At 46.3% G+C, this 27397-nt stretch overlaps 2 protein-coding genes across 3 annotated transcripts in view; both read left to right on the forward strand.

The window, feature by feature from the left end:
* Positions 1-1970: 1970 nt before the first annotated feature.
* The window catches only part of LOC143956108 (uncharacterized), a 45483-nt gene continuing 20056 nt past the window's right edge, over positions 1971-27397 (forward strand). The window contains 6 exon segments of the mRNA XM_077466243.1: positions 1971-2174; positions 2291-2388; positions 2506-2655; positions 2766-2912; positions 3033-3180; positions 10469-12161. Coding sequence (XP_077322369.1) covers positions 2090-2174; positions 2291-2388; positions 2506-2655; positions 2766-2912; positions 3033-3180; positions 10469-12161 — 2321 coding nt within the window. The 5' untranslated portion in view covers positions 1971-2089.
* The window catches only part of LOC143955573 (zinc finger MYM-type protein 1-like), a 78275-nt gene continuing 70445 nt past the window's right edge, over positions 19568-27397 (forward strand). Inside the window, exons 1-5 of one of the 2 annotated variants that reach the window (XM_077465653.1) lie at positions 19568-19744; positions 23350-23506; positions 23593-23716; positions 23833-23921; positions 24032-24175. In XM_077465653.1, the coding sequence (XP_077321779.1) occupies positions 23632-23716; positions 23833-23921; positions 24032-24175 (318 nt within the window). In that variant the 5' untranslated portion in view covers positions 19568-19744; positions 23350-23506; positions 23593-23631. The remainder of the gene's footprint in view (positions 19745-23349; positions 23507-23592; positions 23717-23832; positions 23922-24031; positions 24176-27397) is intronic. The other variant, XM_077465654.1, reaches the window with a different exon arrangement.

The raw sequence follows: 27397 nt of genomic DNA on the forward strand, positions 1-27397 counted from the left end.
CCTCCCCGTACTGTGCTCTCCTGACCTCCCTCCCCGTACTGTGCTCTCCTGACCTCCCTCCCCGTACTGTGCTCTCCTGACCTCCCTCCCCGTACTGTGCTCTCCTGACCTCCCTCTCCGTACTGTTCTCTCCTGACCTCCCTCTTCGTACTGTTCTCTCCTGACCTCCCTCTTCGTACTGTTCTCTCCTAACCTCCCTCCCCGTACTGTGCTCTCCTGACCTCCCTCCCCGTACTGTGCTCTCCTGACCTCCCTCCCCGTACTGTGCTCTCCTGACCTCCCTCCCCGTACTGTGCTCTCCTGACATCTCTCCCCGTACTGTGCTCTCCTGACCTCCCTCCCCGTACTGTGCTCTCCTGACCTCCCTCCCCGTACTGTGCTCTCCTGACCTCCCTCCCTGTACTGTGCTCTCCTGACATCTCTCCCCGTACTGTGCTCTCCTGACCTCCCTCCCCGTACTGTGCTCTCCTGACCTCCCTTCCCGTACTGTGCTCTCCTGACCTCCCTCCCCGTACTGTGCTCTCCTGACATCTCTCCCCGTACTGTGCTCTCCTGACATCTCTCCCCGTACTGTGCTCTCCTGACCTCCCTCCCCGTACTGTGCTCTCCTGACCTCCCTCCCCGTACTGTGCTCTCCTGACATCTCTCCCCGTACTGTGCTCTCCTGACCTCCCTCCCCGTACTGTGCTCTCCTGACCTCCCTCCCCGTACTGTGCTCTCCTGACCTCCCTCCCCGTACTGTGCTCTCCTGACCTCCCTCCCCGTACTGTGCTCTCCTGACATCCCTCCCCGTACTGTGCTCTCCTGACCTCCCTCCCCGTACTGTGCTCTCCTGACCTCCCTCCCCGTACTGTGCTCTCCTGACATCCCTCCCCGTACTGTGCTCTCCTGACCTCCCTCCCCGTACTGTGCTCTCCTGACCTCCCCTCCCCGTACTGTGCTCTCCTGACATCCCTCCCCGTACTGTGCTCTCCTGACATCCCCTCCCCGTACTGTGCTCTCCTGACATCTCTCCCCGTACTGTGCTCTCCTGACATCTCTCCCCGTACTGTGCTCTCCTGACATCCCTCCCCGTACTGTGCTCTCCTGACATCTCTTCCCTGTACTGTGCTCTCCTGACATCTCTCCCCGTACTGTGCTCTCCCGACATCCCTCCCCGTACTGTGCTCTCCTGACCTCCCCTCCCCGTACTGTGCTCTCCCGACATCCCTCCCCGTACTGTGCTCTCCTGACCTCCCCTCCCCGTACTGTGCTCTCCTGACCTCCCTCCCCGTACTGTGCTCTCCTGACCTCCCCTCCCCGTACTGTGTTCTCCTGACCTCCCTCCCCGTACTGTGCTCTCCTGACCTCCCTCCCCGTACTGTGCTCTCCTGACCCCTTTCCCGCACTGTGCTCTCCTGACTCCCCCCCTATACTGTGCTCTTCTGAACCCCTCTTATCTCTCATCTACTGTACTCTCCTGATTTTTTCTCTACTGTGCTATCCTACCCCTCCCTGTACTGTACTCTTCTAAACCCCCCCCCCCCCACCATACCGTGATCTCCTGACCCCTCCCCTGTACTGTGTTTCCTTGCCCCCTGCACTGTACTCTTCAGTTTTCATTCCCATATAACCCCCACACTTCTCTTCTCTTCTCTCCCGCTATCCGCCGTAGAGGAATGTCCTGGATAAGTCAGGAGGAGGCGAGAAGGAATCAGGGAGGGACACATGGCATCACTCTTATTTCTGAAATAGAAGTACAAACCGGATTGGAGAGGTGAGAAGAATTATGGGAAGTCTGTAGTGATAATTGTTAATTCATCTCTTTGCACAGAATTATTAAGCAGTGAAGGAAACATCTGGTGATCCATTAACATTCAGTACATGTCCTCATGGGACATCACCCATCACAGTGCCTCCACCTCTCTATCAAACCGTGGTAAGAAGATTCTGGAAATAACCAACAAGATCTGCTGACAGGAGAGGTGAGCGGTGCCGGGAATTCTGGGACATTATCCAGTAACAGACAAGGGATGTGTCTGGATGGTGACTGTATCATTGTGTGTGTCAGGTTCCTATAAGGTGTCAGGATGTCACTGTCTATTTCTCCATGGAGGAGTGGGAGTATTTAGAAGGACACAAGGATCTCTACAAGGACGTCATGATGGACAATCAGCCGCCCCTCACATCACCGGGTAAGAGGAGACTTTATTGTAAAGGAGAGAGCAGTACGGAGGCTCCACCTAGATCCCCCATCATCTGATAAACACATAGAAACAATGTATTCAGTCAGTGTGTGTGTTTCCTACAGATGGATCCAGTAATGGGAACCCACCAGAGAGATGTCCCCGTCCTCTGTATTCCCGGGATTCCACACAGGAAGGTCACACCATCCCCCACCATCATCAGGTAGGTGGGAACTAGGCATGTAGGCATAAACATGTACTCTAAGCTATGAGAGGACATTCCTATTATGTAATTTTATTTATTTATTTATAAATGTATTCTGTCATCTTTGGGGTTTAGGGTGAAGAACTGAAAGACATCAAAGCTGAGATAAAAGAGGAAGACGAACAGATGTTGGTGAGTGGAGATCAGCAGTCTATGGAGGAGGGTTGTCCTCTGTATTCCCAGAATTCTACACAGGAAGATCACCAATATACAGAGAATGATCAGGTATATAGAACTGGGCAAAAAGAACTCAAAAATAATTCCATGAGAGGACAATCTCAAATTATTGGCAGCAACTTTTCCAGAAGTTAAATGTAGTCTTCTATGAAATTTAGGATGAAGAACAAAAAGACAATGAAGTTGAGGGTAAAGAGGAAGAAGATACTTCTGTGAGTGGAGATCAGCAGTCTATGGAGGAGGGTTGTCCTCTGTATTCCCAGAATTCTACACGGGAAGATCACAACTATACAGAAACTAATCGGGTAGATGGGACTGGGTAAAATTAGAAAAATAATTCTATGACAGGATATTCTTCTACGTAACCTTTTATTATTGGAAGCATTGTCTCAAAATTGTATGTTTTTATCATCTTTGGAATTTAGAATGAAGAACAGGAAGACATCAAAGTTGAGGTTAAAGAGGAAGAAGAAGAAGAAGAGAGGTTGGTGAGTGGAGATCAGCAGTCTATGGAGGAGGGGGAGAGGATTATTAAAAGTAAACAGGAGGAATCTTCTCTACATGAGGACACAAGTAAGTAAAAGACACCAAGGTGAATATTTACTGAAGCTGGAGAGTGCAAAATCCGCTGCAGCTCTGCGTAGAAACCAATCGGCTTCCAGATTTTATTGTCAAAGCTTAGTTGAGCAAGGTTTTATTTCGTTTTTTTTTTTGTTTTTATAGTTGAATACAGTAGTTGGTCAGGTTGAAAAAAGACACAAGTCCATCTAGTTTAACCATAAAAAAATAAAAAATATCATACAATCCCATATACCCAATCATATACCCACAGTTGATCCAGAGGAAGGCAATGTTTCTATGAGTATATAGTATAGAAAATAAGAGTGTACCCCCTGGTACTGTGGGACTTTCAAGGCAGACTCAAATATGAAATGATATATTTAAAAAAGTATAAAGTTTAATAATAAACAGTAAAAACGTTGGTGCTTACCTCACCATAGATTGCTGTATGAGTATGACGTATAGATTTTTTAATAACCATTGTATAGGTTAAAATATAACATATATGTTCAAATATAAACATTGCAAGGAAGCAATTGATCCAGATGAAGGCAAAAAATCTTGGACTAAACATTTTTTTATTATTTTTATTACAGAACTTTAGTAGCCTTTTGTAGTGTTTTATATTTGCAAACAATTCCAGTTAGCTAGACTGTTCCAATTCAAGTAATTTGTATTGATTTACAGCAAATAACCATTTCTGTATATAGAGGTGAAACCATTTTTCCACCAGTTATGTACAGTCTATGCTATCCTTCTCCAAGATGGAGATCTTTACTTGTTTCCGTATAGGAAAGAGCTTGATATCTTAACTGGAGATACTGTACACCATATGAATCTCCATTCCTCAATATAACGTCATGTTCCCAACAAATGAGGAGGAAATACTGTACACCATATGAAAGGTCCATCTCCGTTCCTCAATATAACGTTATGTTTCCAACAAATGAGGAGCAGATACTGTACACCATATGAAAGGTCCATCTCCATTCCCCAATATAACGTCATGTTCCCAACAAATGAGGAGGAGATACTGTACACCATATGAAAGGTCCATCTCCATTCCTCAATATAACGTCATGTTCCTAACAAATGAGGAGGAGATACTGTACACCATATGAAAGGTCCATCTCCATTCCTCAATATAACGTCATGTTCCCAACAAATGAGGAGGAGATACTGTACACCATATGAAAGGTCCATCTCCATTCCTCAATATAACGTCATGTTCCTAACAAATGAGGAGGAGATACTGTACACCATATGAAAGGTCCATCTCCATTCCTCAATATAACGTCATGTTCCTAACAAATGAGGAGGAGATACTGTACACCATATGAAAGGTCCATCTCCATTCCTCAATATAACGTCATGTTCCTAACAAATGAGGAGGAGATACTGTACACCATATGAAAGGTCCATCTCCATTCCCCAATATAACGTCATGTTCCCAACAAATGAGGAGGAGATACTGTACACCATATGAAAGGTCCATCTCCATTCCTCAATATAACGTCATGTTCCTAACAAATGAGGAGGAGATACTGTACACCATATGAAAGGTCCATCTCCATTCCCCAATATAACGTCATGTTCCCAACAAATGAGGAGGAGATACTGTACACCATATGAAAGGTCCATCTCCATTCCTCAATATAACGTCATGTTCCTAACAAATGAGGAGGAGATACTGTACACCATATGAAAGGTCCATCTCCATTCCTCAATATAACGTCATGTTCCCAACAAATGAGGAGGAGATACTGTACATCATATGAAAGGTCCATCTCCATTCCTAATATAACGTCATGTTCCCATCAAATGAGGAGGAGATACTGTACACCATATGAAAGGTCCATCTCCATTCCTCAATATAACGTCATGTTCCCAACATATGAGGAGATACTGTACACCAGGGGTAATGAATTAAATTTCAAGGAGGTCCGGTCGCCAAAATTTTCTTTGGCCCGAGGTCCGAATCTCAAGTCTGTGCTATGACTCAGAAAGATTGTAGTCACTGTATATCTATCAAAAACATGAGAAATGTACAATTTCCTTAGCATTTCCACAATATTTAATTGTCAAGTTTCAGTTACAATATTAAACATGTGGACAGTTGGAACTAGGATAGCTTTACATTTGCTCTTTACATCGGGTGTCTCCATCACAGTGTCCCTTTACATCGGGTGTCCCCATCACAGTGTCCCTTTACATCGGGTGTCCCCATCACAGTGTCTCTTTACATCGGGTGTCCCCATCAGTGTCCCTTTATATCGGGTGTCCCCATCACAGTGTCCCTTTACATCGGGTGTCCCCATCACAGTGTCCCTTTACATCGGGTGTCCCCATCACAGTGTCCCTTTACATCGGGTGTCCCCATCACAGTGTCCCTTTACATCGGGTGTCCCCATCACAGTGTCCCTTTACATCGGGTGTCCCCATCACAGTGTCCCTTTACATCGGGTGTCCCCATCACAGTGTCCCTTTACATCGGGTGTCCCCATCACAGTGTCCCTTTACATCGGGTGTCCCCATCACAGTGCCCCTTTACACCGGGTGTCCCCATCACAGTGCCCCTTTACACCGGGTGTCCCCATCACAGTGCCCCTTTACACCGGGTGTCCCCATCACAGTGCCCCTTTACACCGGGTGTCCCCATCACAGTGCCCCTTTACACCGGGTGTCCCCATCACAGTGCCCCTTTACACCGGGTGTCCCCATCACAGTGCCCCTTTACACCGGGTGTCCCCATCACAGTGCCCCTTTACACCGGGTGTCCCCATCACAGTGCCCCTTTACACCGGGTGTCCCCATCACAGTGCCCCTTTACACCGGGTGTCCCCATCACAGTACCTCTTTACATCGGGTGTCCCCATCACAGTGCCCCTTTACATCAGACCTTCCTGTCAGAGTGTCCCCATACATCAGATGTCCCCATCAGGGTGTCCCTTAACATAAAATAAGGGTCACACTGATGGGTAAATTTTATGTTAGGGGTCACGCTGATGGGCACATTTTATATTAAGGGGCACTCTGATGGACACAACAAAATGTGCCCCTTAACGTAAAATTTGCCCATCAAAGTGCCCCTTTAATATAAAATGTACCCATCAGTGTTGTTCTTAAAATAAAATGTGCCCATGAGTGTGCCCCTTTACATCAGGTGTCCCCATCACAGTGTCCATTTACATCACTGACATTCCTGTCAGCATCCCCTTACATAAGATGTAGCCATCAGAGTCCCCCTTAACATAATATGTGCACATCAGGGTGCCCCTTAACATAAAATAAGGGTCATGCTGATAGGCACATTTTATATTAAGGGGCACTCTGATGAACAACAAAATGTGCCTCTTAACTTAAAATTTGCCCATCAGAGTGCCCCTTTTAATATAAAATAAAATACGCCCATCAGAGTGCCCCTTAACATGAAATAAGGGTCACACTGATGGGCGCCTATTATGTTAGGAGGCACTCTGATGGACAAATTTTATTTTAAGGGGTATGCTGGTGGGTATATTTTTAATGTGCACATCAATGGGCATATTTTGTAGGGCACATTTTGTTGTCAGCGTGCCCCTTAACAAAATATGCCCATCGATGTGCACATTAAAAATATACCCATCAGCGTGCCCCGTAAAATTAAATTTGTCCATCAGAGTACCCCTTAACATAAAAGGTGCCCATCAGCGTGACCCTTATTTTATGCTAAAGGGCACTCTGATGGACACATTTTATTTTAAGGGGCATGCTGATGAGTATATTTTTTAAGTGCACACTGATGGGCATATTTTGTTAAGGTGCATATAAAAAATATACCCATCAGCGTGCCCCTTACAAAAAAAGCCCAGCATTGTGCAAATTACAAATATACCTATCAGTGTGCCCCTTACAATATGCCCAACAGTGTGCATGAAAGCTAATGTGCCCACATACCTCAACTGCAGGAGGAAGGGCACAACTGAAGCTGCCTCAGGGAGAGCCAGGACCCGGGAATCGGGAACCGCAGGCAGCATGGGGGGGCGGGGCGCGCACGTGACGTCACACCCCCTACTGCCTGTGAGCGTGAGTAAAACACAGCTCCGAGAGACGCTGCCAGGAGCAGGGGGTGGGCGCATGCGCACAGCGTCACTGGTTGCTAGGGAAACCCGCGGTCCCAGCAAACCAGTGATTGCTGTAATTCACTACACAGGCGGCATAGCGGTCCGGGCAGAAGCCCCGCTCGGTCCGGACTCAGACCGCGGGCCGCCATTTAATGACGGTTGCTGTACACCATATGAAAAGTCCATCTCCATTCCTCAATATAACGTCATGTTCCTAACAAATGAGGAGGAGATACTGTACACCATATGAAAGGTCCATCTCCATTCCTCAATATAACGTCATGTTCCCAACAAATGAGGAGGAGATAATGTACACCATATGAAAGGTCCATCTCCATTCCTCAATATAACGTCATGTTCCCAACAAATGAGGAGGAGATACTGTACACCATATGAAAGGTCCATCTCCATTCCTCACTATGATGTCATGTTCCCAACAAATGAGGAGGAGATACTGTACACCATATGAAAGGTCCATCTCCATTCCTCAATATAACGTCATGTTCCCAACAAATGAGGAGGAGATAATGTACACCATATGAAAGGTCCATCTCCATTCCTCACTATGATGTCATGTTCCCAACAAATGAGGAGGAGATACTGTACACCATATGAAAGGTCCATCTCCATTCCTCAATATAACGTCATGTTCCCAACAAATGAGGAGGAGATACTGTACACCATATGAAAGGTCCATCTCCATTCCTCAATATAACGTCATGATCCCAACAAATGAGGAGGAGATACTGTACACCATATGAAAGGTCCATCTCCATTCCTCAATATAACGTCATGTTCCCTACAAATGAGGAGGAGGTACTGTACACCATATGAAAGGTCCATCTCCATTCCTCAATATAACGTCATGTTCCCAACAAATGAGGAGGAGATACTGTACACCATATGAAAGGTCCATCTCCATTCCTCAATATAACGTCATGTTCCCAACAAATGAGGAGGAGATACTGTACACCATATGAAAGGTCCATCTCCATTCCTCAATATAACGTCATGTTCCCAACAAATGAGGAGGAGATACTGTACACCATATGAAAGGTCCATCTCCATTCCTCACTATGATGTCATATTCCCAACAAATGAGGAGGAGATACTGTACACCATATGAAAGGTCCATCTCCATTCCTCAATATAACGTCATGTTCCCAACAAATGAGGAGGAGATACTGTACACCATATGAAAGGTCCATCTCCATTCCTCACTATGATGTCATGTTCCCAACAAATGAGGAGGAGATACTGTACACCATATGAAAGGTCCATCTCCATTCCTCAATATAACGTCATGTTCCCAACAAATGAGGAGGAGATACTGTACACCATATGAAAGGTCCATCTCCATTCCTCAATATAACGTCATGATCCCAACAAATGAGGAGGAGATACTGTACACCATATGAAAGGTCCATCTCCATTCCTCAATATAACGTCATGTTCCCTACAAATGAGGAGGAGGTACTGTACACCATATGAAAGGTCCATCTCCATTCCTCAATATAACGTCATGTTCCCAACAAATGAGGAGGAGATACTGTACACCATATGAAAGGTCCATCTCCATTCCTCAATATAACGTCATGTTCCCAACAAATGAGGAGGAGATACTGTACACCATATGAAAGGTCCATCTCCATTCCTCACTATGATGTCATGTTCCCAACAAATGAGGAGGAGATACTGTACACCATATGAAAGGTCCATCTCCATTCCTCAATATAACGTCATGATCCCAACAAATGAGGAGGAGATACTGTACACCATATGAAAGGTCCATCTCCATTCCTCAATATAACGTCATGTTCCCTACAAATGAGGAGGAGGTACTGTACACCATATGAAAGGTCCATCTCCATTCCTCAATATAATGTCATGTTCCCAACAAATGAGGAGGAGATACTGTACACCATATGAAAGGTCCATCTCCATTCCTCAATATAACGTCATGTTCCCAACAAATGAGGAGGAGATACTGTACACCATATGAAAGGTCCATCTCCATTCCTCAATATAACATCATGTTCCCAACAAATGAGGAGGAGATACTGTACATCATATGAAAGGTCCATCTCCATTCCTCACTATGATGTCATGTTCCCAACAAATGAGGAGGAGATACTGTACACCATATGAAAGGTCCATCTCCATTCCTCAATATAACGTCCATGTTCCCAACAAATGAGGAGGAGATACTGTACACCATATGAAAGGTCCATCTCCATTCCTCACTATGATGTCATGTTCCCAACAAATGAGGAGGAGATACTGTACACCATATGAAAGGTCCATCTCCATTCCTCAATATAACGTCATGTTCCCAACAAATGAGGAGGAGATACTGTACTCCATATGAAAGGTCCATCTCCATTCCTCAATATAACGTCATGTTCCCAACAAATGAGGAGGAGATACTGTACACCATATGAAAGGTCCATCTCCATTCCTCAATATAACGTCATGCTCCCAACAAATGAGGAGGAGATACTGTACACCATATGAAAGGTCCATCTCCATTCCTCAATATAACGTCATGTTCCCATCAAATGAGGAGGAGATACTGTACACCATATGAAAGGTCCATCTCCATTCCTCAATATAACGTCATGTTCCCAACAAATGAGGAGAAGATACTGTACATCATATGAAAGATCCATCTCCATTCCTCAATATAACGTCATGTTCCCAACAAATGAGGAGGAGATACTGTACTCCATATGAAAGGTCCATCTCCATTCCTCAATATAACGTCATGTTCCCAACAAATGAGGAGGAGATACTGTACACCATATGAAAGGTCCATCTCCATTCCTCAATATAACGTCATGTTCCCAACAAATGAGGAGGAGATACTGTACACCATATGAAAGGTCCATCTCCATTCCTCAATATAACGTCATGTTCCCAACAAATGAGGAGGAGATACTGTACTCCATATGAAAGGTCCATCTCCATTCCTCAATATAACGTCCATGTTCCCGAGAAACGCGTTGGGGATGTGGTTGGTAGAGTAGCACAGGCTGAGGCCATTTAACATCCATAGGTACACTCTGGTTGGGTTGGGAGTGTGGCATTCCTCATGTTTATAGTAATCTAGAGATGTTTAGTGGTAGATCAGCTCATTTCTAAATGTAAAGTATGAAGAGTGGTTTTAACGTTTCTTTATGAACGTGTTTTTCCATCAGATGGACGCCGTGTCTGGAATGTCTCTGAGGGACAACTTGTTTTATCTCCAGATTTTAATGCAAAATCCAATGACATCGCTGAGAACTTTCCAGGAGATAATCCAATAACTGAACATACAGGGAGATCAGTGGATCCCTCCAATCCTCAGGACTCCTCTGATAAATCACATGACGTGACTCCAGAGACTCATCTGAGATCTCGCGCTACGGAGAGATCAGCAGATCCATCTAAACTCCAGGAATCTTCCTCAAGCCCAGAAGGAGCTCACACAGGAGAGAGCTCATTTTCCTGTCCGGTGTGCGGGAAATCTTTCGCTAAAAACAGGGAACTTCTTAGACATCAGAGAAGTCACGCGGCTGAGAGTTCTTATTCGTGTCTCGAGTGTGGGAAAAGTTTTATTCAGAGAAAAGACTTTCTAGAGCACCAGAAAATTCACAAGGCTACGCATTCCTTTTCATGTTCAGAGTGCGGGAAATGTTTCAACCAGAAAGAAAAACTTCTTACGCACTGGAAAATTCACACGGTCAAGCATCCTTATTCGTGTTCGGAGTGCGGGAAATCTTTCACTCTGAAATCAAACCTCAGCTCGCACCAGAAACGTCACACGGGCGAATGCCCCTATATATGTTCGGCGTGCGGGAAAGGTTTCGCTTTGAAAGCGTCACTTCTCGTACACGAAAGAATTCACACAGGGGAGCGTCCCTATCCATGTTCGGTGTGTGGGACATGCTTCACTCAGAGGGGAGACCTTTTTAGGCATCAGAAAACTCACACGGGTGAGCGTCCCTTTTCATGTTCGGAGTGCGGAAAATGTTTCAGCGAGAACAGAGGGCTTGTTGTACACCAGAAACTTCACACCGGCGCTGGTCTCTATTCATGTCCGGAGTGCGGGAAATGTTACACTGAGAAAAAATTACTTCTGGTGCACCAAAGAAACCACACGGGGGAGCGTCCGTATGCATGTTCAGTGTGCGGGAAATGTTTCACACAGAAAAGTAGGCTTGTTGTGCACCGGAAAATTCACACTGGCGAGCGCCCCTATTCTTGTCCAGAGTGTGGAAAACGTTTCGCTGGCAAAGGAAGGCTTGGTCAGCACAAGAAAACTCACACAGGTGAGCGTCCTTATTCGTGCTCGGAGTGCGGGAAATGTTTCACTCAGAAGGAAAGCCTTCTTAGGCACCAGACTTGCCACACGGGCGAGCGTCCCTTTTCGTGTTCAGAGTGCGGGAAATGTTTCGCTGAGAAAGGAACCCTTATTAAACACCAGAAAATTCACCAAAATGACCGTCCTCATTCATGCCCTGAGTGCGGGAAAAGTTTTATTAATAAACAGGACCTTCTCGTACACCAGAGAACTCACACGGGGGAGCGTCCCTATGCTTGTTCAGAGTGCGATAAAAGCTTCATGGAGCGAGGAAGCCTTACAGTACACCAGAAAATTCACACGGGTGAGCGTCCCCATACATGTTCAGAGTGCGGGAAAGGTTTCACTCAGAAAGGAACCCTTGTTAGACACCAGAGATGTCACACGGGCGAACAGCCCTATTTATGTACAGAGTGCGGGAAATGTTTCAATCAGAAGATACACCTTCTTAGACACCAGCGGAGCCACGCCGGTACTCGGCCCCATTCATGTTCAGAGTGCGGGAAATGTTTCACTGAGAAAACAGGCCTTGTCAGGCACCAGAAAAATTCACACTGGCTCACAGGGCAGGGAGAGTGAGAGCCCCTCATCACCAGCACTAGGCAGACCCCGAAGATCCAAGAACTATGGAGATAGGACATCAGAGACCTTTCAGGAGCTCCTCGCCTTCCGATTTCCTGAGGGGTGATTTCCTTAAGTGGCGCCCCCCCGTGTGCCGCAAAATGCCAACCCTTTTGTAGCCAGAGCTTTTTTTGTATTAAAAAAATAATAATTTTAGGCCTGAAGATTAAATAAAACCCCCAAAAAAAATTTGTCCTGAAAGCAGACACCCCGGAGAATAAAATGGTGGTCGTTCCAATTTTTTCACATGATCTTAGCGCAATGGTTTAGGAAATGCAGGATTTCAGTAAAAGAAAAGAATTTTAAGGCGCACACACACAATAAATTACCTGACTACCCCCAAAACAGTGCCCTCTGCCCCCCTTCACATGCCTCCCCCCCAAAAAATTTAATCTTCCCCCCTTCACATAACCCCCCCCCCCCCACTGTAGTGTTCTGTACCCCCTATGCAATGTCCTCTGCCCCCCTTCACATCACCCTCCCCCCCACTGTAATGTCTTCTGCCCCCATAGCAGTGTTCTGTACCCACCAATGCAATGTCCTCTGCCCCTTCACATCAACCCCCCCCCCCCCCCACTGTAGTGTCTTGAACCCCCCAAAATAGTATCCTCTGCCCCCATAGCAGTGTTCTCTACCCCCCAACTATAGTGCCCTGTACCCCCCAATAGTGTCCTCTGCCCCCTTCACATCACCCACGCCCCTGTAGTGTCCTGTACCCCTCAATGCAATGTCCTCTAACCTCAAACCCCCCCCCCCCACTGTACTGTCCTGTACCCCCCAAAATAATGTCCTCTGCCCCTCTTCACATCACCCTCCCCACTGTAGTGTCTTCTTCCCCCATAGCAGTGTTCTCTGCCCCCCTAACACCACAGTGATGTCCCCTCAAAGCAGCATCCTCTGCCCCCCCTTTCCATTACCCCCCACTGTAGTGCCCTGTACCCCCAAAATAGTGTCCTCTGCCCCCTTTCGCATCAACCCCCCTGTAGTGTCCTGTGCCCCCCAATACAATGTCCTCTGGCCCTTCACATCAACCACCCCCCCCCACTGTAGTGTGCCATACCCTTCAAAATAGTGTCCTCTGCCCCCTTCACATCAAACCCCCACTGTAGTGTCCTGTACCCCCCCAAAAGTGTCCTCTGCCTCCCTTCACATCACCCCTCCCCCCCACTGTATTGTCTTGCACCTCCAAAATAGTGTCCTCTGCCCCCTTTCGCATCGACCCCCCCCCCCGTAGTGTCCTGTGCCCCCAATACAATGTCCTCTGCCCCTTCACATCAACCCCCCCCCCCCACTGTAATGTCTTGAACCCCCCAAAATAGTATCCTCTGCCCCCATAGCAGTGTTCTCTACCCCCCAACTATAGTGCCCTGTACCCCCCAATAGTGTCCTCTGCCCCCTTCACATCACCCACGCCCCTGTAGTGTCCTGTACCACTCAATGCAATGTCCTCTACCCTCAAACCCCCCCCCCCACTGTACTGTCCCGTACCCCCCAAAATAATGTCCTCTGCCCCTCTTCACATCACCCTCCCCACTGTAGTGTCTTCTTCCCCCATAGCAGTGTTCTCTGCCCCCCTAACACCACAGTGATGTCCCCTCAAAGCAGCATCCTCTGCCCCCCTTTCCATTACCCCCCACTGTAGTGCCCTGTACCCCCAAAATAGTGTCCTCTGCCCCCTTTCGCATTGTGCCCCCCAATACAATATCCTCTGGCCCTTCACATCAACCCCCCCCCCCCCCCCCCACTGTAGTGTGCCATACCCTTCAAAATAGTGTCCTCTGCCCCCTTCACATCAAACCCCCACTGTAGTGTCCTGTACCCCCCAAAAGTGTCCTCTGCCTCCCTTCACATCACCCCTCCCCCCCACTGTATTGTCTTGCACCTCCAAAATAGTGTCCTCTGCCCCCTTTCGCATCGACCCCCCCCCTGTAGTGTCCTGTGCCCCCAATACAATGTCCTCTGCCCCCCCTTCACATCAACCCCCACTGTAGTGTGCCGCACCCCCCAAAATAGTGTCTTCTGCCCCCCTCCCCACTGTAGTGTCCTGTAACCCCAAAAAAGTTTCCTCTGCCCCCCTTCACATCACCCCCCCCCCCCCCGTAGTGTCCCATATCCCCCAAAATATTGTCCTCTGCCCCCCTCCCCACTGTCCTGTACCTCCCAAAACAGTGTCCTCTGCCCCCCTTTACATCACCCCCCCTCCACTGTAGTGTCCTGTACCCCCCAGAAAAGTGTCCTCTGCCCCCCTTCATATCACCCTCCCCCTCACTGTAGTGTCCTGTACCCCCCAAAACGGAGGTCATTTGTGTACTTGTAGAGGTAGAAATAAAGGGGAGGAGGCTCCCCTTTTTCTTTACCTCTACTAGGTCAGTAACAGAGAAGGGGTCTTCCTCCCTTCTACCTGATGGCACCCGATGGCGATGGGCAGCTGGAGCCTGGAAAACATGATGGAGGAGCTCGTGGGGGGGGGGGGGGGGCAGGATTGTTGGGGGTCTGTGGAAAAGATCTAGTGCCTTACAGCTGACAGTCAGATTTACAGACACCCCCGGTGGCTGCAGCTGTTGGAAGAGTGTGTAAAACACCCCAAAGCCACCAATGTACTTTCTACGTCGGTAGCAGTGAAAGGGTTTAGAGCATAGCTAAAATATTTGATTTTCCTTGTGTGATTTAACAGTTATGGGGCCTGAAGGTTAAATTATAGCAGTGGTCTCAAATCTCTCTGAACAGAGGTGTATGTTTACTGGCCTTCAGACTTTAGGGGGGCCGGACTATGGTAAGTGGGAGTAGAAAATTCCCTAACGTTGCTGGGAAAATACATTTTCCCCATCATTGATAATAGTGGAGGAATAGTGCCCCATCATTGGTATAAATGGGAGGAATAGTGCCCCATCATTGGTGTAAATGGGAGGAATAGTTCCCCCATCATTGGTGTAAATGGGAGGAATAGTTCCCCCATCATTGGTGTAAATGGGAGGAATAGTTCCCCCATCATTGGTGTAATTGGGAGGAATAGTGCCTCATCATTGGTGTCAGTAGGGAGGAATAGAGAGCCAAGGGTCTGATAAAGGCAAGCAAAGGGCCGCAGTTTGGAGACCACTGAGTTATAGTAATATGGTCCCTCGCTGACAATGAAAACACACCCACTTAGATAAAACTGTGCTAATCTTTAGGCAAGTATGGAAAAAACTGGGCAACATACCAGCAATTCTAATAGCAGGTGGGCAACAAATGTGGCTAACTCACCCAGATGATGCCATAACTGTTGTAATCCATTGACAAATATAACAATACATGGGCAATTGTGACAACAGGTGGGCTACAAAGGCATGTAACATACTAGCAATCGTGATACAATTGGCACCAAATGGGCAATCATGCCACTACAAGGACAACTGCATCAATACACAGATCCCAAAAAAAGCAATGGTAAAAACTACTAAAGATAAACAAACATATAACTCTTATTAATGGATCTCAAAGTTGCAATTAGTTGCTGTATGTCCTTGCTGTTTGCTTTACTGTAGTAGCTGGCTTTTCATTGGTACAGACTATGCATAACTAATACATTTGAACTTCAACTATACAATATTGGATTTCAAATAAAGTTCTGTTTTATGCTCTGAAATAAAGAAGAAAGTTCTACTATTTAGATACATGTTCCCTCATTTTTTCACAAATCACCAAAATTCTTAGATTGCTGTCGGAGAATGTAGTGTGGATGGTGGAGGAGATCTGTCGGAGAATGTAGTGTAGATGGTGGGAGGAGATCTGTCGGAGAATGTAGTGCGGATGGTGGGAGGAGATCTGTCGGAGAATGTAGTGCGGATGGTGGGGGGAGATCTGTCGGGGGAATGTAATGTGGATGGTGGAGGAGAGCTGTCGGAGAATGTAGTGTGGATGGTGGAGGAGAGCTGTCGGAGAATGTAGTGTGGATGGTGGAGGAGATCTGTCGGAGAATGTAGTGTGGATGGTGGAGGAGATCTGTCGGAGAATGTAGTGTGGATGGTGGAGGAGAGCTGTCGGAGAATGTAGTGTGGATGGTGGAGGAGATCTGTCTGAGAATGTAGTGTGGATGGTGGGAGGAGATCTGTCGGAGAATGTAGTGCGGATGGTGGGAGGAGATCTGTCGGAGAATGTAGTGTGGATGGTGGGAGGACATGTGTTGGAGAATGTAGTGTGGATGCTGGAGGAGAGTTGTCGGAGAATGTAGTGTGGGTGGTGGAGATCTGTCGGAGAATGTGGTGTGGATGGTGGAGGAGATCTGTCGGAGAATGTAGTGTGGATGGTGGAGGAGAGTTGTCAGAGAATGTGGTGTGGATGGTGGAGGAGATCTGTCGGAGAATGTAGTGTGGATGGTGGAGGAGATCTGTCGGAGAATGTAGTGTGGATGGTGGAGGAGAGCTGTCAGAGAATGTGGTGTGGATGGTGGAGGAGATCTGTCGGAGAATGTAGTGTGGATGGGGGAGGAGATCTGTCGGAGAATGTAGTGTGGATGGTGGAGGAGAGCTGTCAGAGAATGTGGTGTGGATGGTGGAGGAGATCTGTCGGAGAATTTAGTGTGGATGGTGGGAGGAGAGCTGTTGAAGAATGTAGTGTGGATGGTGGAGGAGATCTGTCTGAGAATGTAGTGTGGATGGTGGGAGGACATGTGTTGGAGAATGTAGTGTGGATGGTGGAGGAGAGTTGTCGGAGAATGTAGTGTGGGTGGTGGAGATCTGTCGGAGAATGTAGTGTGGATGGTGGAGGAGATCTGTCAGAGAATGTAGTGTGGGTGGTGGAAGAGATCTGTCGGAGAATGTGGTGTGGATGGTGGAGGAGATCTGTCGGAGAATGTAGTGTGGATGGTGGAGGAGAGCTGTCGGAGAATGTAGTGTGGATGGTGGAGGAGATCTGTCGGAGAATGTAGTGTGGATGGTGGAAGAGATCTGTCGAAGAATGAAGTGTGGATGGTGGAGGAGATCTGTCGGAGAATGTAGTGTGGATGGTGGAGGAGAGCTGTCGGAGAATGTAGTGTGGATGGAGGAGGTCTGTCGGAGAATGTAGTGTGGATGGTGGAAGAGATCTGTCGGAGAATGTAGTGTGGATGGTGGAGAAGATCTGTCGGAGAATGTAATGTGGATGGTGGGAGGAGATCTGTCGGAGAATGTAGTGTGGATGGTGGAGAAGATCTGTCGGAGAATGTAGTGTGGATGATGGAGGAGATCTGTCGGAGAATGTAGTGTGGATGGTGGAGAAGATCTGTCGGAGAATGTAGTGTGGATGTTGGAGGAGATCTGTCGGAGAATGTAGTGTAGATGGTGGAGAAGATCTGTCGGAGAATGTAGTGTGGATGATGGAGGAGATCTGTCGGACAATGTAGTGTGGATGGTGGAGGAGATCTGTCGGAGAATGTAGTGTGGATGGTGGAGGAGATCTGTCGGAGAATGTAGTGTGGATGGTGGAGGAGATCTGTCGGAGAATGTAGTGTGGATGGTGGAGGAGATCTGTCGGAGAATGTAGTGTGGATGGTGGAGGAGATCTGTCGGAGAATGTAGTGTGGATGGTGGGAGGAGATCTGTCGGAGAATGTAGTGTGGACGGTGGAGCAGAACTGTCGGAGAATGTAGTGTGGATGGTGGAGGAGAGCTGTCGGAGAATGTAGTGTGGATGGTGGGAGGAGATCTGTCGGAGAATGTAGTGTGGATGGTGGAGGAGATCTGTCGGAGAATGTAGTGTGGATGGTGGGGGGGAGAGCTGTCGGAGAATGTAGTGTGGATGGTGGAGGAGATCTGTCGGAGAATGTAGTGTGGATGGTGGAGGAGATCTGTCGGAGAATGTAGTGTGGATGGTGGAGGAGAGCTGTGGGAGAATGTAGTGTGGATGGTGGAGGAGATCTGTCGGAGAATGTAGTGTGGATGGTGGAGGAGATCTGTCGGAGAATGTACTGTGGATGGTGGAGGAGATCTGTCGGAGAATGTAGTGTGGATGGTGGAGGAGATCTGTCGGAGAATGTAGTGTGGATGGTGGAGGAGATCTGTCGGAGAATGTACTGTGGATGGTGGAGGAGATCTGTTGGAGAATGTAGTGTGGATGGTGGAGGAGATCTGTCGGAGAATGTAGTGTGGATGGTGGGAGGAGATCTGTCGGAGAATGTAGTGTGGATGGTGGAGGAGATCTGTCGGAGAATGTAGTGTGGATGGTGGAGGAGATCTGTCAGAGAATGTAGTGTGGATGGTGGAGGAGATCTGTCGGAGAATGTAGTGTGGATGGTGGAGGAGATCTGTCGGAGAATGTAGTGTGGATGGTGGAGGAGATCTGTCAGAGAATGTAGTGTGGATGGTGGAGGAGATCTGTCGGAGAATGTAGTGTGGATGGTGGAGGAGATCTGTCGGATAATGTAGTGTGGATGGTGGAGGAGATCTGTCGGAGAATGTAGTGTGGATGGTGGGAGGAGAGCTGTCGGAGAATGTAGTGTGGATGGTGGGAGGAGATCTGTTGGATAATGTAGTGTGGATGGTGGAGGAGATCTGTCGGAGAATGTAGTGTGGATGGTGGGAGGAGAGCTGTCGGAGAATGTAGTGTGGATGGTGGGAGGAGATCTGTCGGAGAATGTAGTGTGGATGGTGGAGGAGATCTGTCGGAGAATGTAGTGTGGATGGTGGAGGAGATCTGTCAGAGAATGTAGTATGGATGGTGGAGGAGATCTGTCGGAGAATGTAGTGTGGATGGTGGAGGAGATCTGTGGGAGAATGTAGTGTGGATGGTGGAGGAGATCTGTCGGAGAATGTAGTGTGGATGGTGGGAGGAGATCTGTCGGAGAATGTAGTGTGGATGGTGGAGGAGATCTGTCAGAGAATGTAGTGTGGATGGTGGAGGAGATCTGCCGGAGAATGTAGTATGGATGGTGGAGGAGATCTGTCGGAGAATGTAGTGTGGATGGTGGAGGAGAGCTGTCGGAGAATGTAGTGTGGATGGTGGAGGAGATCTGTCGGAGAATGTAGTGTGGATGGTGGAGGAGATCTGTCGGAGAATGTAGTGTGGATGGTGGGAGGAGATCTGTCGGAGAATGTAGTGTGGATGGTGGAGGAGATCTGTCGGAGAATGTAGTGTGGATGGTGGAGGAGATCTGTCGGAGAATGTAGTGTGGATGATGGAGAGGTGATCTTGAATTGGAGTATTTGTAGCTTAGGTCATGCTGCAGTTTCATTTACCTATTCATTTTACTATGCAATAGAACCGTTTCTTTTATAATGCTTAATTGTTTTTTTGTTTTTTTTACCATGGTTCCATTTTTTTTCAACAAAATTTAGAGCTGGAACAAGAAGCAGCTGTCATTAGTGAAAAATGGCTGCAGTTTATATACTTTCCACACGGTGTTGCTCTCACTTATTGTCAGTATATAAACAGACAGGAAGTAATTTAAGCCACAGATAGGAAGTGAAAAGATACAAACCGGAAGTGATCTAATACAAAGAGGAAGTGATGTAAGGTTCATACACGAGAGTGAGAGATTTGAAGACTGGTGATAGAAGGTAGTGAGATAATTTATGTGTTTTCTCAGTATGTTGTCTTTGTCTTCCATATCAGTATATGTATACAGTGGAGAGAGGAGGGTCCTGTATCAGTCTCACTGTTCAGTGTACATGTGACTCTTTTACACACTGTAGCTGATATCTGCCTTGGTCAGAGGCTCCTCACCCTCTCCACTGTATACAGTCGGGAGGAGAACTATAAGCCCCAGGGAGATCACGTGCTCCACAGGCATCATAGAGCTGCCGATCGCCCCCTCCCACCTCCCCCTGTGCTGGGGGTTGGAGGTGAACAGACAGCGGAGACCAGCCAGGTACACAGGCAACCTCTGGAGGGGGTGCTCTATGGTGACCCCGATGTACGTAGGGGGGGGCTGTCTGGGGACCCTGATGAAGGAGGGAGCTCTCTAGGAACCCTGATGTAAGGGTGGGCCTGTCTGGGGACCCTGATGTAAGGGGGGAGGGCCTATCTGGGGACCATGATGCAAGGGGGGGCCTGTCTGGGGACCATGATGCAAGGGGGGGAGGGCCTGTCTGGGGACCCCAGATGCAAGGGGAGGGAGGGCCTGTCTGGGGACCCCAGATGCAAGGGGAGGGCCTGTCTGGGGACCCCAGATGCAAAGGGGGGAGGGCCTGTCTGGGGACCCCCCGATGCAAAGGGGGGAGGGCCTGTCTGGGGACCCCCGATGCAAGGGGGGAGTGCCTGTCTGGGGACCCCCCGATGCAAGGGGGGAGTGCCTGTCTGGGGACCCCCCGATGCAAGGGGGGAGTGCCTGTCTGGGGACCCCCCGATGCAAGGGGGCAGTGCCTGTCTGGGGACCCCCATTGCAAGGGGGGAGGGCCTGTCTGGGGACCCCCATTGCCTGATGTAAGAGGGGGGCTCTCAGGGGATTGAAGCGTATGACTTTCTTTATTTGCTACACTCTTATGGGCTCCAGCTCGAGATCTTTTGTAGAACTAGCAATGCCCCTGGTGGGGACCCTTCATGGTTTCTTGCACCAGAGCCCTGAATATTCTATTCATGCCTCTGGTTTAATATTAGCCTGTACATGGCATCACTCGTCTCTGAAATAGAAATGCAGACTTGACTGGAGAGATGAGGAGGATTCTGGGAGGTCACATGACATCACTCTTGTGACGAACCCCTGTCCTCAACAGGACTATGTCCGCCGTAAATGCTTCCTCTATCCAGAACCAGCACTATCCAAGACCCTTTAGCACAGTGGTCATCAACCATATCCTCAGGGCCTACTAACAGGCCAGGTTTGCAAGATGACTGAAATACATCACAAGTGATATAATTTGCTGCTCAGTGACTGCAGTATTCTAGTCTGCATCTCCAAGGTAATACATAAAACCTGGCCTGTTAGTGGGCCCTGAAGACGGGGTTGATGACCACTGCTTTAGCACACCCAATCACCAGCCGTAACTCAGTGTAGGGTGAAAAACATCAAACTCTCTTTATTCAAGCACATGTTACAATAGATATATAATCCAGTGTGGCTGTACAGTGTGTATAAATAGCACAGATCATAGTGGGGTTCTCAGTCACCCTGTGCCCCTAATGGACACAGGGTGATTTACACATAAGAGGGGCCAGGGGAGCTGCAAACTGAGTTTCCAGAGCACTCCAAGGTAAGCCGAGTTCCACAAACCCCCCACCCAAAGTGGCAATAGGGAAAAATAAGATTGCGCTATGGACAAATTTACCTGTTCACCAGACAGGTTAAAAATAACTAAAATGAAGTGAACTATAAGGGGTTAAAGCTGCCTGTGCTTGAAACCTATCCCTATAAATGGGAATAGGCTAGAAATCTGAAAAGTAAATTGAGCTTTGGCGCTAAAACCTTTTTGTGTACTATAAATATAAATGCTGATACTCTGAAGAGTTAAACGAGACCTAATGTGGAAGTCTCCCAAACTCCACTATATACGTGATATTTAACGAATTACGTGAAAAAAAAATATATATAAATGAAATGTGTGTCTATTATCTTACAACACAAACATGCACATGTGTAGTGAAAAATATGGTTAATCTGTCACAATTAAAAATATTAGGTGCTTTAGTGGAAAATCATATGCGAGCCAATAATTATGCTCAAAATCCTCAAAAGTGACAATCAGAAAAGCATTGTGAAAATACCAAGTAAAAACAACAAAAAAATCATATAATGTCCAACTAAAAATATTCAAAATCGCATCATCTAGTTGCTGGAAAAACGCATGGAACTTTTATCAGATGAGGAAGGTGAAGCAAGGTGACTGGTGTAAAAGGGTTGAATGCATTCCTCTCCGGTGCGCCACTCTGTGTTAGAAAAGAGATATATATATGCGCTCACCAGACACCAAACCCTCAATGGGTTAACCGAACAGTCACAGTATGAGCCACTGTGCAGCTTTCTTTGGGCTCTGCCTCTGCTGTGCTGTGGGGATATTTTGCACTCTTCCTTCCGTAAATGGTCCGTTTAGCGTTTATACATAAAGGGAAACAGAAGTACAGCCATAGTGCAATACTGTTGTATGAAAGTTTTTGTTTATTTAAAATCAGGTTACTCACAAAGTCCGAAAAGACAAATCGCTATGAAATTGATTGCGCCGGCGTTGCTGCTTGAATAACAGTGTAAGGTGCACGTCCTAGGCCACGCCCTGGGCGTGGCCTAGGACGTGCACCTTACACTGTTATTCAAGCAGCAACGCCGGCGCAATCAATTTCATAGCGATTTGTCTTTTCGGACTTTGTGAGTAACCTGATTTTAAATAAACAAAAACGTTCATACAACAGTATTGCACTATGGCTGTACTTCTGTTTCCCTTTATGTATAAACGCTAAACGGACCATTTACGGAAGGAAGAGTGCAAAATATCCCCACAGCACAGCAGAGGCAGAGCCCAAAGAAAGCTGCACAGTGGCTCATACTGTGACTGTTCGGTTAACCCATTGAGGGTTTGGTGTCTGGTGAGCGCATATATATATCTCTTTTCTAACACAGAGTGGCGCACCGGAGAGGAATGCATTCAACCCTTTTACACCAGTCACCTTGCTTCACCTTCCTCATCTGATAAAAGTTCCATGCGTTTTTCCAGCAACTAGATGATGCGATTTTGAATATTTTTAGTTGGACATTATATGATTTTTTTGTTGTTTTTACTTGGTATTTTCACAATGCTTTTCTGATTGTCACTTTTGAGGATTTTGAGCATAATTATTGGCTCGCATATGATTTTCCACTAAAGCACCTAATATTTTTAATTGTGACAGATTAACCATATTTTTCACTACACATGTGCATGTTTGTGTTGTAAGATAATAGACACACATTTCATTTATATATATTTTTTTTTCACGTAATTCGTTAAATATCACGTATATAGTGGAGTTTGGGAGACTTCCACATTAGGTCTCGTTTAACTCTTCAGAGTATCAGCATTTATATTTATAGTACACAAAAAGGTTTTAGCGCCAAAGCTCAATTTACTTTTCAGACCCCCACCCAAAGTGACTCCCGTCATAACTCTTATCTCTATTAATAGAATGCAGACCTCACCCGATAGGTGAGGAGGATTTTGGGAAGTCCGCTGTGATAACTATTACTTTCTGTACACAGGATTTTATAGGAAAATATCTGGTGAGTCATTCAACCGACCACTGTCTTCATTGGACTCATCACAGTGCCTCCACCTCACTGCCTGACAACAGAGGTAACCAGTGCCAAAAAGATTCTAGAAGTCACCCTGAAGATCATTGATCTGCTGACAGGAGAGGTGAGCGGTGGTGGGAATTCTGGGACATTATCCAGTAACAGACAAGGGATGTGTCTGGATGGTGACTGTATCATTGTGTGTGTCAGGTTCCTATAAGGTGTCAGGATGTCACTGTCTATTTCTCCATGGAGGAGTGGGAGTATATAGAAGGACACAAGGATCTCTACAAGGACGTCATGATGGACAATCAGCCGCCCCTCACATCACCGGGTAAGAGGAGACTTTATTGTAAAGGAGAGAGCAGTACGGAGGCTCCACCTAGATCCCCCATCATCTGATAAACACATAGAAACAATGTATTCAGTCAGTGTGTGTGTTTCCTACAGATGGATCCAGTAATGGGAACCCACCAGAGAGATGTCCCCGTCCTCTGTATTCCACACAGGAAGGTCACACCATCCCCCACCATCATCAGGTAAGTTGGACTGAAAATTTAGACCCAAGAAATAAGTGTTCTAAGATATGAGAGGACGTTCTATTATGTAATAAAATTTTATTTTGTGATTTGGAATTTTTGGGGTTTAGGATGAAGATCTAAAGGACATCAAAGTTGAGGTAAAAAAAGAAGAGTCTTTGGTGAGTGGAGATCAGCAGTCTATGGAGGAGAGTTGTTCTCTGAATTCTGAGGATTTCACCCAGGAACATAACAGCTGTGCAGATAATGATCAGGTAGATGGAACTGGGCAAAAAGAACTCCAAATTAATTCTCTGCAAAGACATTAATCTACGTGATCTCTTATCATTGACAGCATATATGATGTACAGAGCCTGGTGAATGGTGTACAGAGCTCTGTGTATAATGTAGAGCCTGGTATGTGATGTACAGAGCTCTGTGTATAATGTAGAGCCTGGTATATGATGTACAGAGCCCTGTGTGTCAAAAAAGGGGGGAGAGCAACAGGGGCGGGACTTTAAATGAAGTGCGAAATTTATGATAGAATAGTGTAAATTGGCGAACAATTGAGAAATTTTAATAAGTTCATAAAAATATAACATAAACATGATTAAATCATTTACAATGGATAAGAGATAAACATGATTAAATCATTTACAATGGATAAGAGATACTAGCAATACATAATAATAATAAATTCATAAAGAATATAATATGTACACAATTAAATCCGTTGTAGTTGATGCGAAGCATTAACAATACGTCGTAGCAGCATATAAGTAAAATATGAACGTAACAAAATTCCACAGTTCACCAAATAGAGTTGGTATAAAACCATAAAGCAACAAATAGTGCCTGCATAACGGGTAGCCTCAGTATTCTATGAACAGTATTTGGACAGAGCAACTGTAAAAAGTTGAATGCGATTAGGAAAAACACGACTTCAATAGCTCTACGCGTTTCGTGGCTGATCGCCACTCATCAGGAGCAAGCGTGTACGGTAGCTACAATGAAAAAGAGGATATCAGTATAATATAATAATAGTAACAAGCATGGCATAACGGTGGGGTAATAGGCCAAACCCCACATAAAGTACATGCTTACAAATTATGATTCCCTTGGTGGTGACTGTCAGTCGGGCTCCACCAGCCGAATCGGGGACACTTCCCCCCGGGGAGCTGAGATGGGCAGAGCCGCGAGGGCTACCCACAGGGCGCCAACCAAGGCAGATAAACACCCACGAGATAAACCTGTGTGGGAAGAACCAGGACAGGATAGTGATTAGTGATCACTTCCCCGGGGGGAAGTGTCCCCGATTCGGCTGGTGGAGCCCGACTGACAGTCACCACCAAGGGAATCATAATTTGTAAGCATGTACTTTATGTGGGGTTTGGCCTATTACCCCACCGTTATGCCATGCTTGTTACTATTATTATATTATACTGATATCCTCTTTTTCATTGTAGCTACCGTACACGCTTGCTCCTGATGAGTGGCGATCAGCCACGAAACGCGTAGAGCTATTGAAGTCGTGTTTTTCCTAATCGCATTCAACTTTTTACAGTTGCTCTGTCCAAATACTGTTCATAGAATACTGAGGCTACCCGTTATGCAGGCACTATTTGTTGCTTTATGGTTTTATACCAACTCTATTTGGTGAACTGTGGAATTTTGTTACGTTCATATTTTACTTATATGCTGCTACGACGTATTGTTAATGCTTCGCATCAACTACAACGGATTTAATTGTGTACATATTATATTCTTTATGAATTTATTATTATTATGTATTGCTAGTATCTCTTATCCATTGTAAATGATTTAATCATGTTTATCTCTTATCCATTGTAAATGATTTAATCATGTTTATGTTATATTTTTATGAACTTATTAAAATTTCTCAATTGTTCGCCAATTTACACTATTCTATCATAAATTTCGCACTTCATTTAAAGTCCCGCCCCTGTTGCTCTCCCCCCTTTTTTGACCACTACATGGATGGAAATACTTGACCTTACCAGGTCAGTGTTTCATATTAAGTCCCAAGGGATGGAAATAGATGACCTTACCAGGTCACATTTCACTTAAAGTCCCTTAACCCTTCGCCCATATAAGAGCCCTGTGTGTAATGTAGAGCCTGGTATATGATGTACAGAGCCCTGTGTGTAATGTAGAGCCTGGTATATGATGTACAGAGCTCTGTGTGTAATGTAGAGCCTGGTATATGATGTACAGAGCCCTGTGTGTAATGTAGAGCCTGGTATTTGATGTACAGAGCCCTGTGTGTAATGTAGAGCCTGGTATATGATGTACAGAGCCCTGTGTGTAATGTAGAGCCTGGTATATGATGTACAGAGCCCTGTGTGTAATGTAGAGCCTGGTATATGATGTACAGAGCTCTGTGTGTAATGTAGAGCCTGGTATATGATGTACAGAGCCCTGTGTGTAATGTAGAGCCTGGTATATGATGTACAGAGCCCTGTGTGTAATGTAGAGCCTGGTATATGATGTACAGAGCCCTGTGTGTAATGTAGAGCCTGGTATATGATGTACAGAGCCCTGTGTGTAATGTAGAGCCTGGTATATGATGTACAGAGCCCTGTGTGTAATGTAGAGCCTGGTATATGATGTACAGAGCCCTGTGTGTAATGTAGAGCCTGGTATATGATGTACAGAGCCCTGTGTGTAATGTAGAGCCTGGTATATGATGTACAGAGCCCTGTGTGTAATGTAGAGCCTGGTATATGATGTACAGAGCCCTGTGTGTAATGTAGAGCCTGGTATATGATGTACAGAGCCCTGTGTGTAATGTAGAGCCTGGTATATGATGTACAGAGCTCTGTGTGTAATGTAGAGCCTGGTATATGATGTACAGAGCCCTGTGTGTAATGTAGAGCCTGGTATATGATGTACAGAGCCCTGTGTGTAATGTAGAGCCTGGTATATGATGTACAGAGCCCTGTGTGTAATGTAGAGCCTGGTATATGATGTACAGAGCCCTGTGTGTAATGTAGAGCCTGGTATATGATGTACAGAGCCCTGTGTGTAATGTAGAGCCTGGTATATGATGTACAGAGCCCTGTGTGTAATGTAGAGCCTGGTATATGATGTACAGAGCCCTGTGTATAATGTAGAGCCCGGTGTATGATGTACAGAGTATAATGTAGAGCCTGGTATATGATGTGCAGAGCCCTGTGTAGTACATCATATACCAGGCTCTACATTATACATAGGGCTCTGTGCATCATGTACCAGGCTCTACATTATACACAGGGCCCTGTACATCATACCAGGCTCTACATTATACACCGGGCTCTGTACATCACATATAGATTTGTGGGATGAAAATATCAGTCCAGCCTTTTACATCAGAAGCCACTTCTATCATAATACCTCTTTCATATCAGATGCTCCCCATGACATAGGAGTCCCTCCTTTCACACCAGGCACCCCTAATCACATCAGAATCCCCCTTTCACATTAGAAGCCCCCTCATC

The sequence above is a fragment of the Lithobates pipiens genome, unplaced genomic scaffold, assembly GCF_037356315.1.
Source record: "Lithobates pipiens isolate NorthernLeopardFrog02 unplaced genomic scaffold, aLitPip1_a1.2 Scaffold_35, whole genome shotgun sequence".
NCBI lineage: Eukaryota > Metazoa > Chordata > Amphibia > Anura > Ranidae > Lithobates > Lithobates pipiens.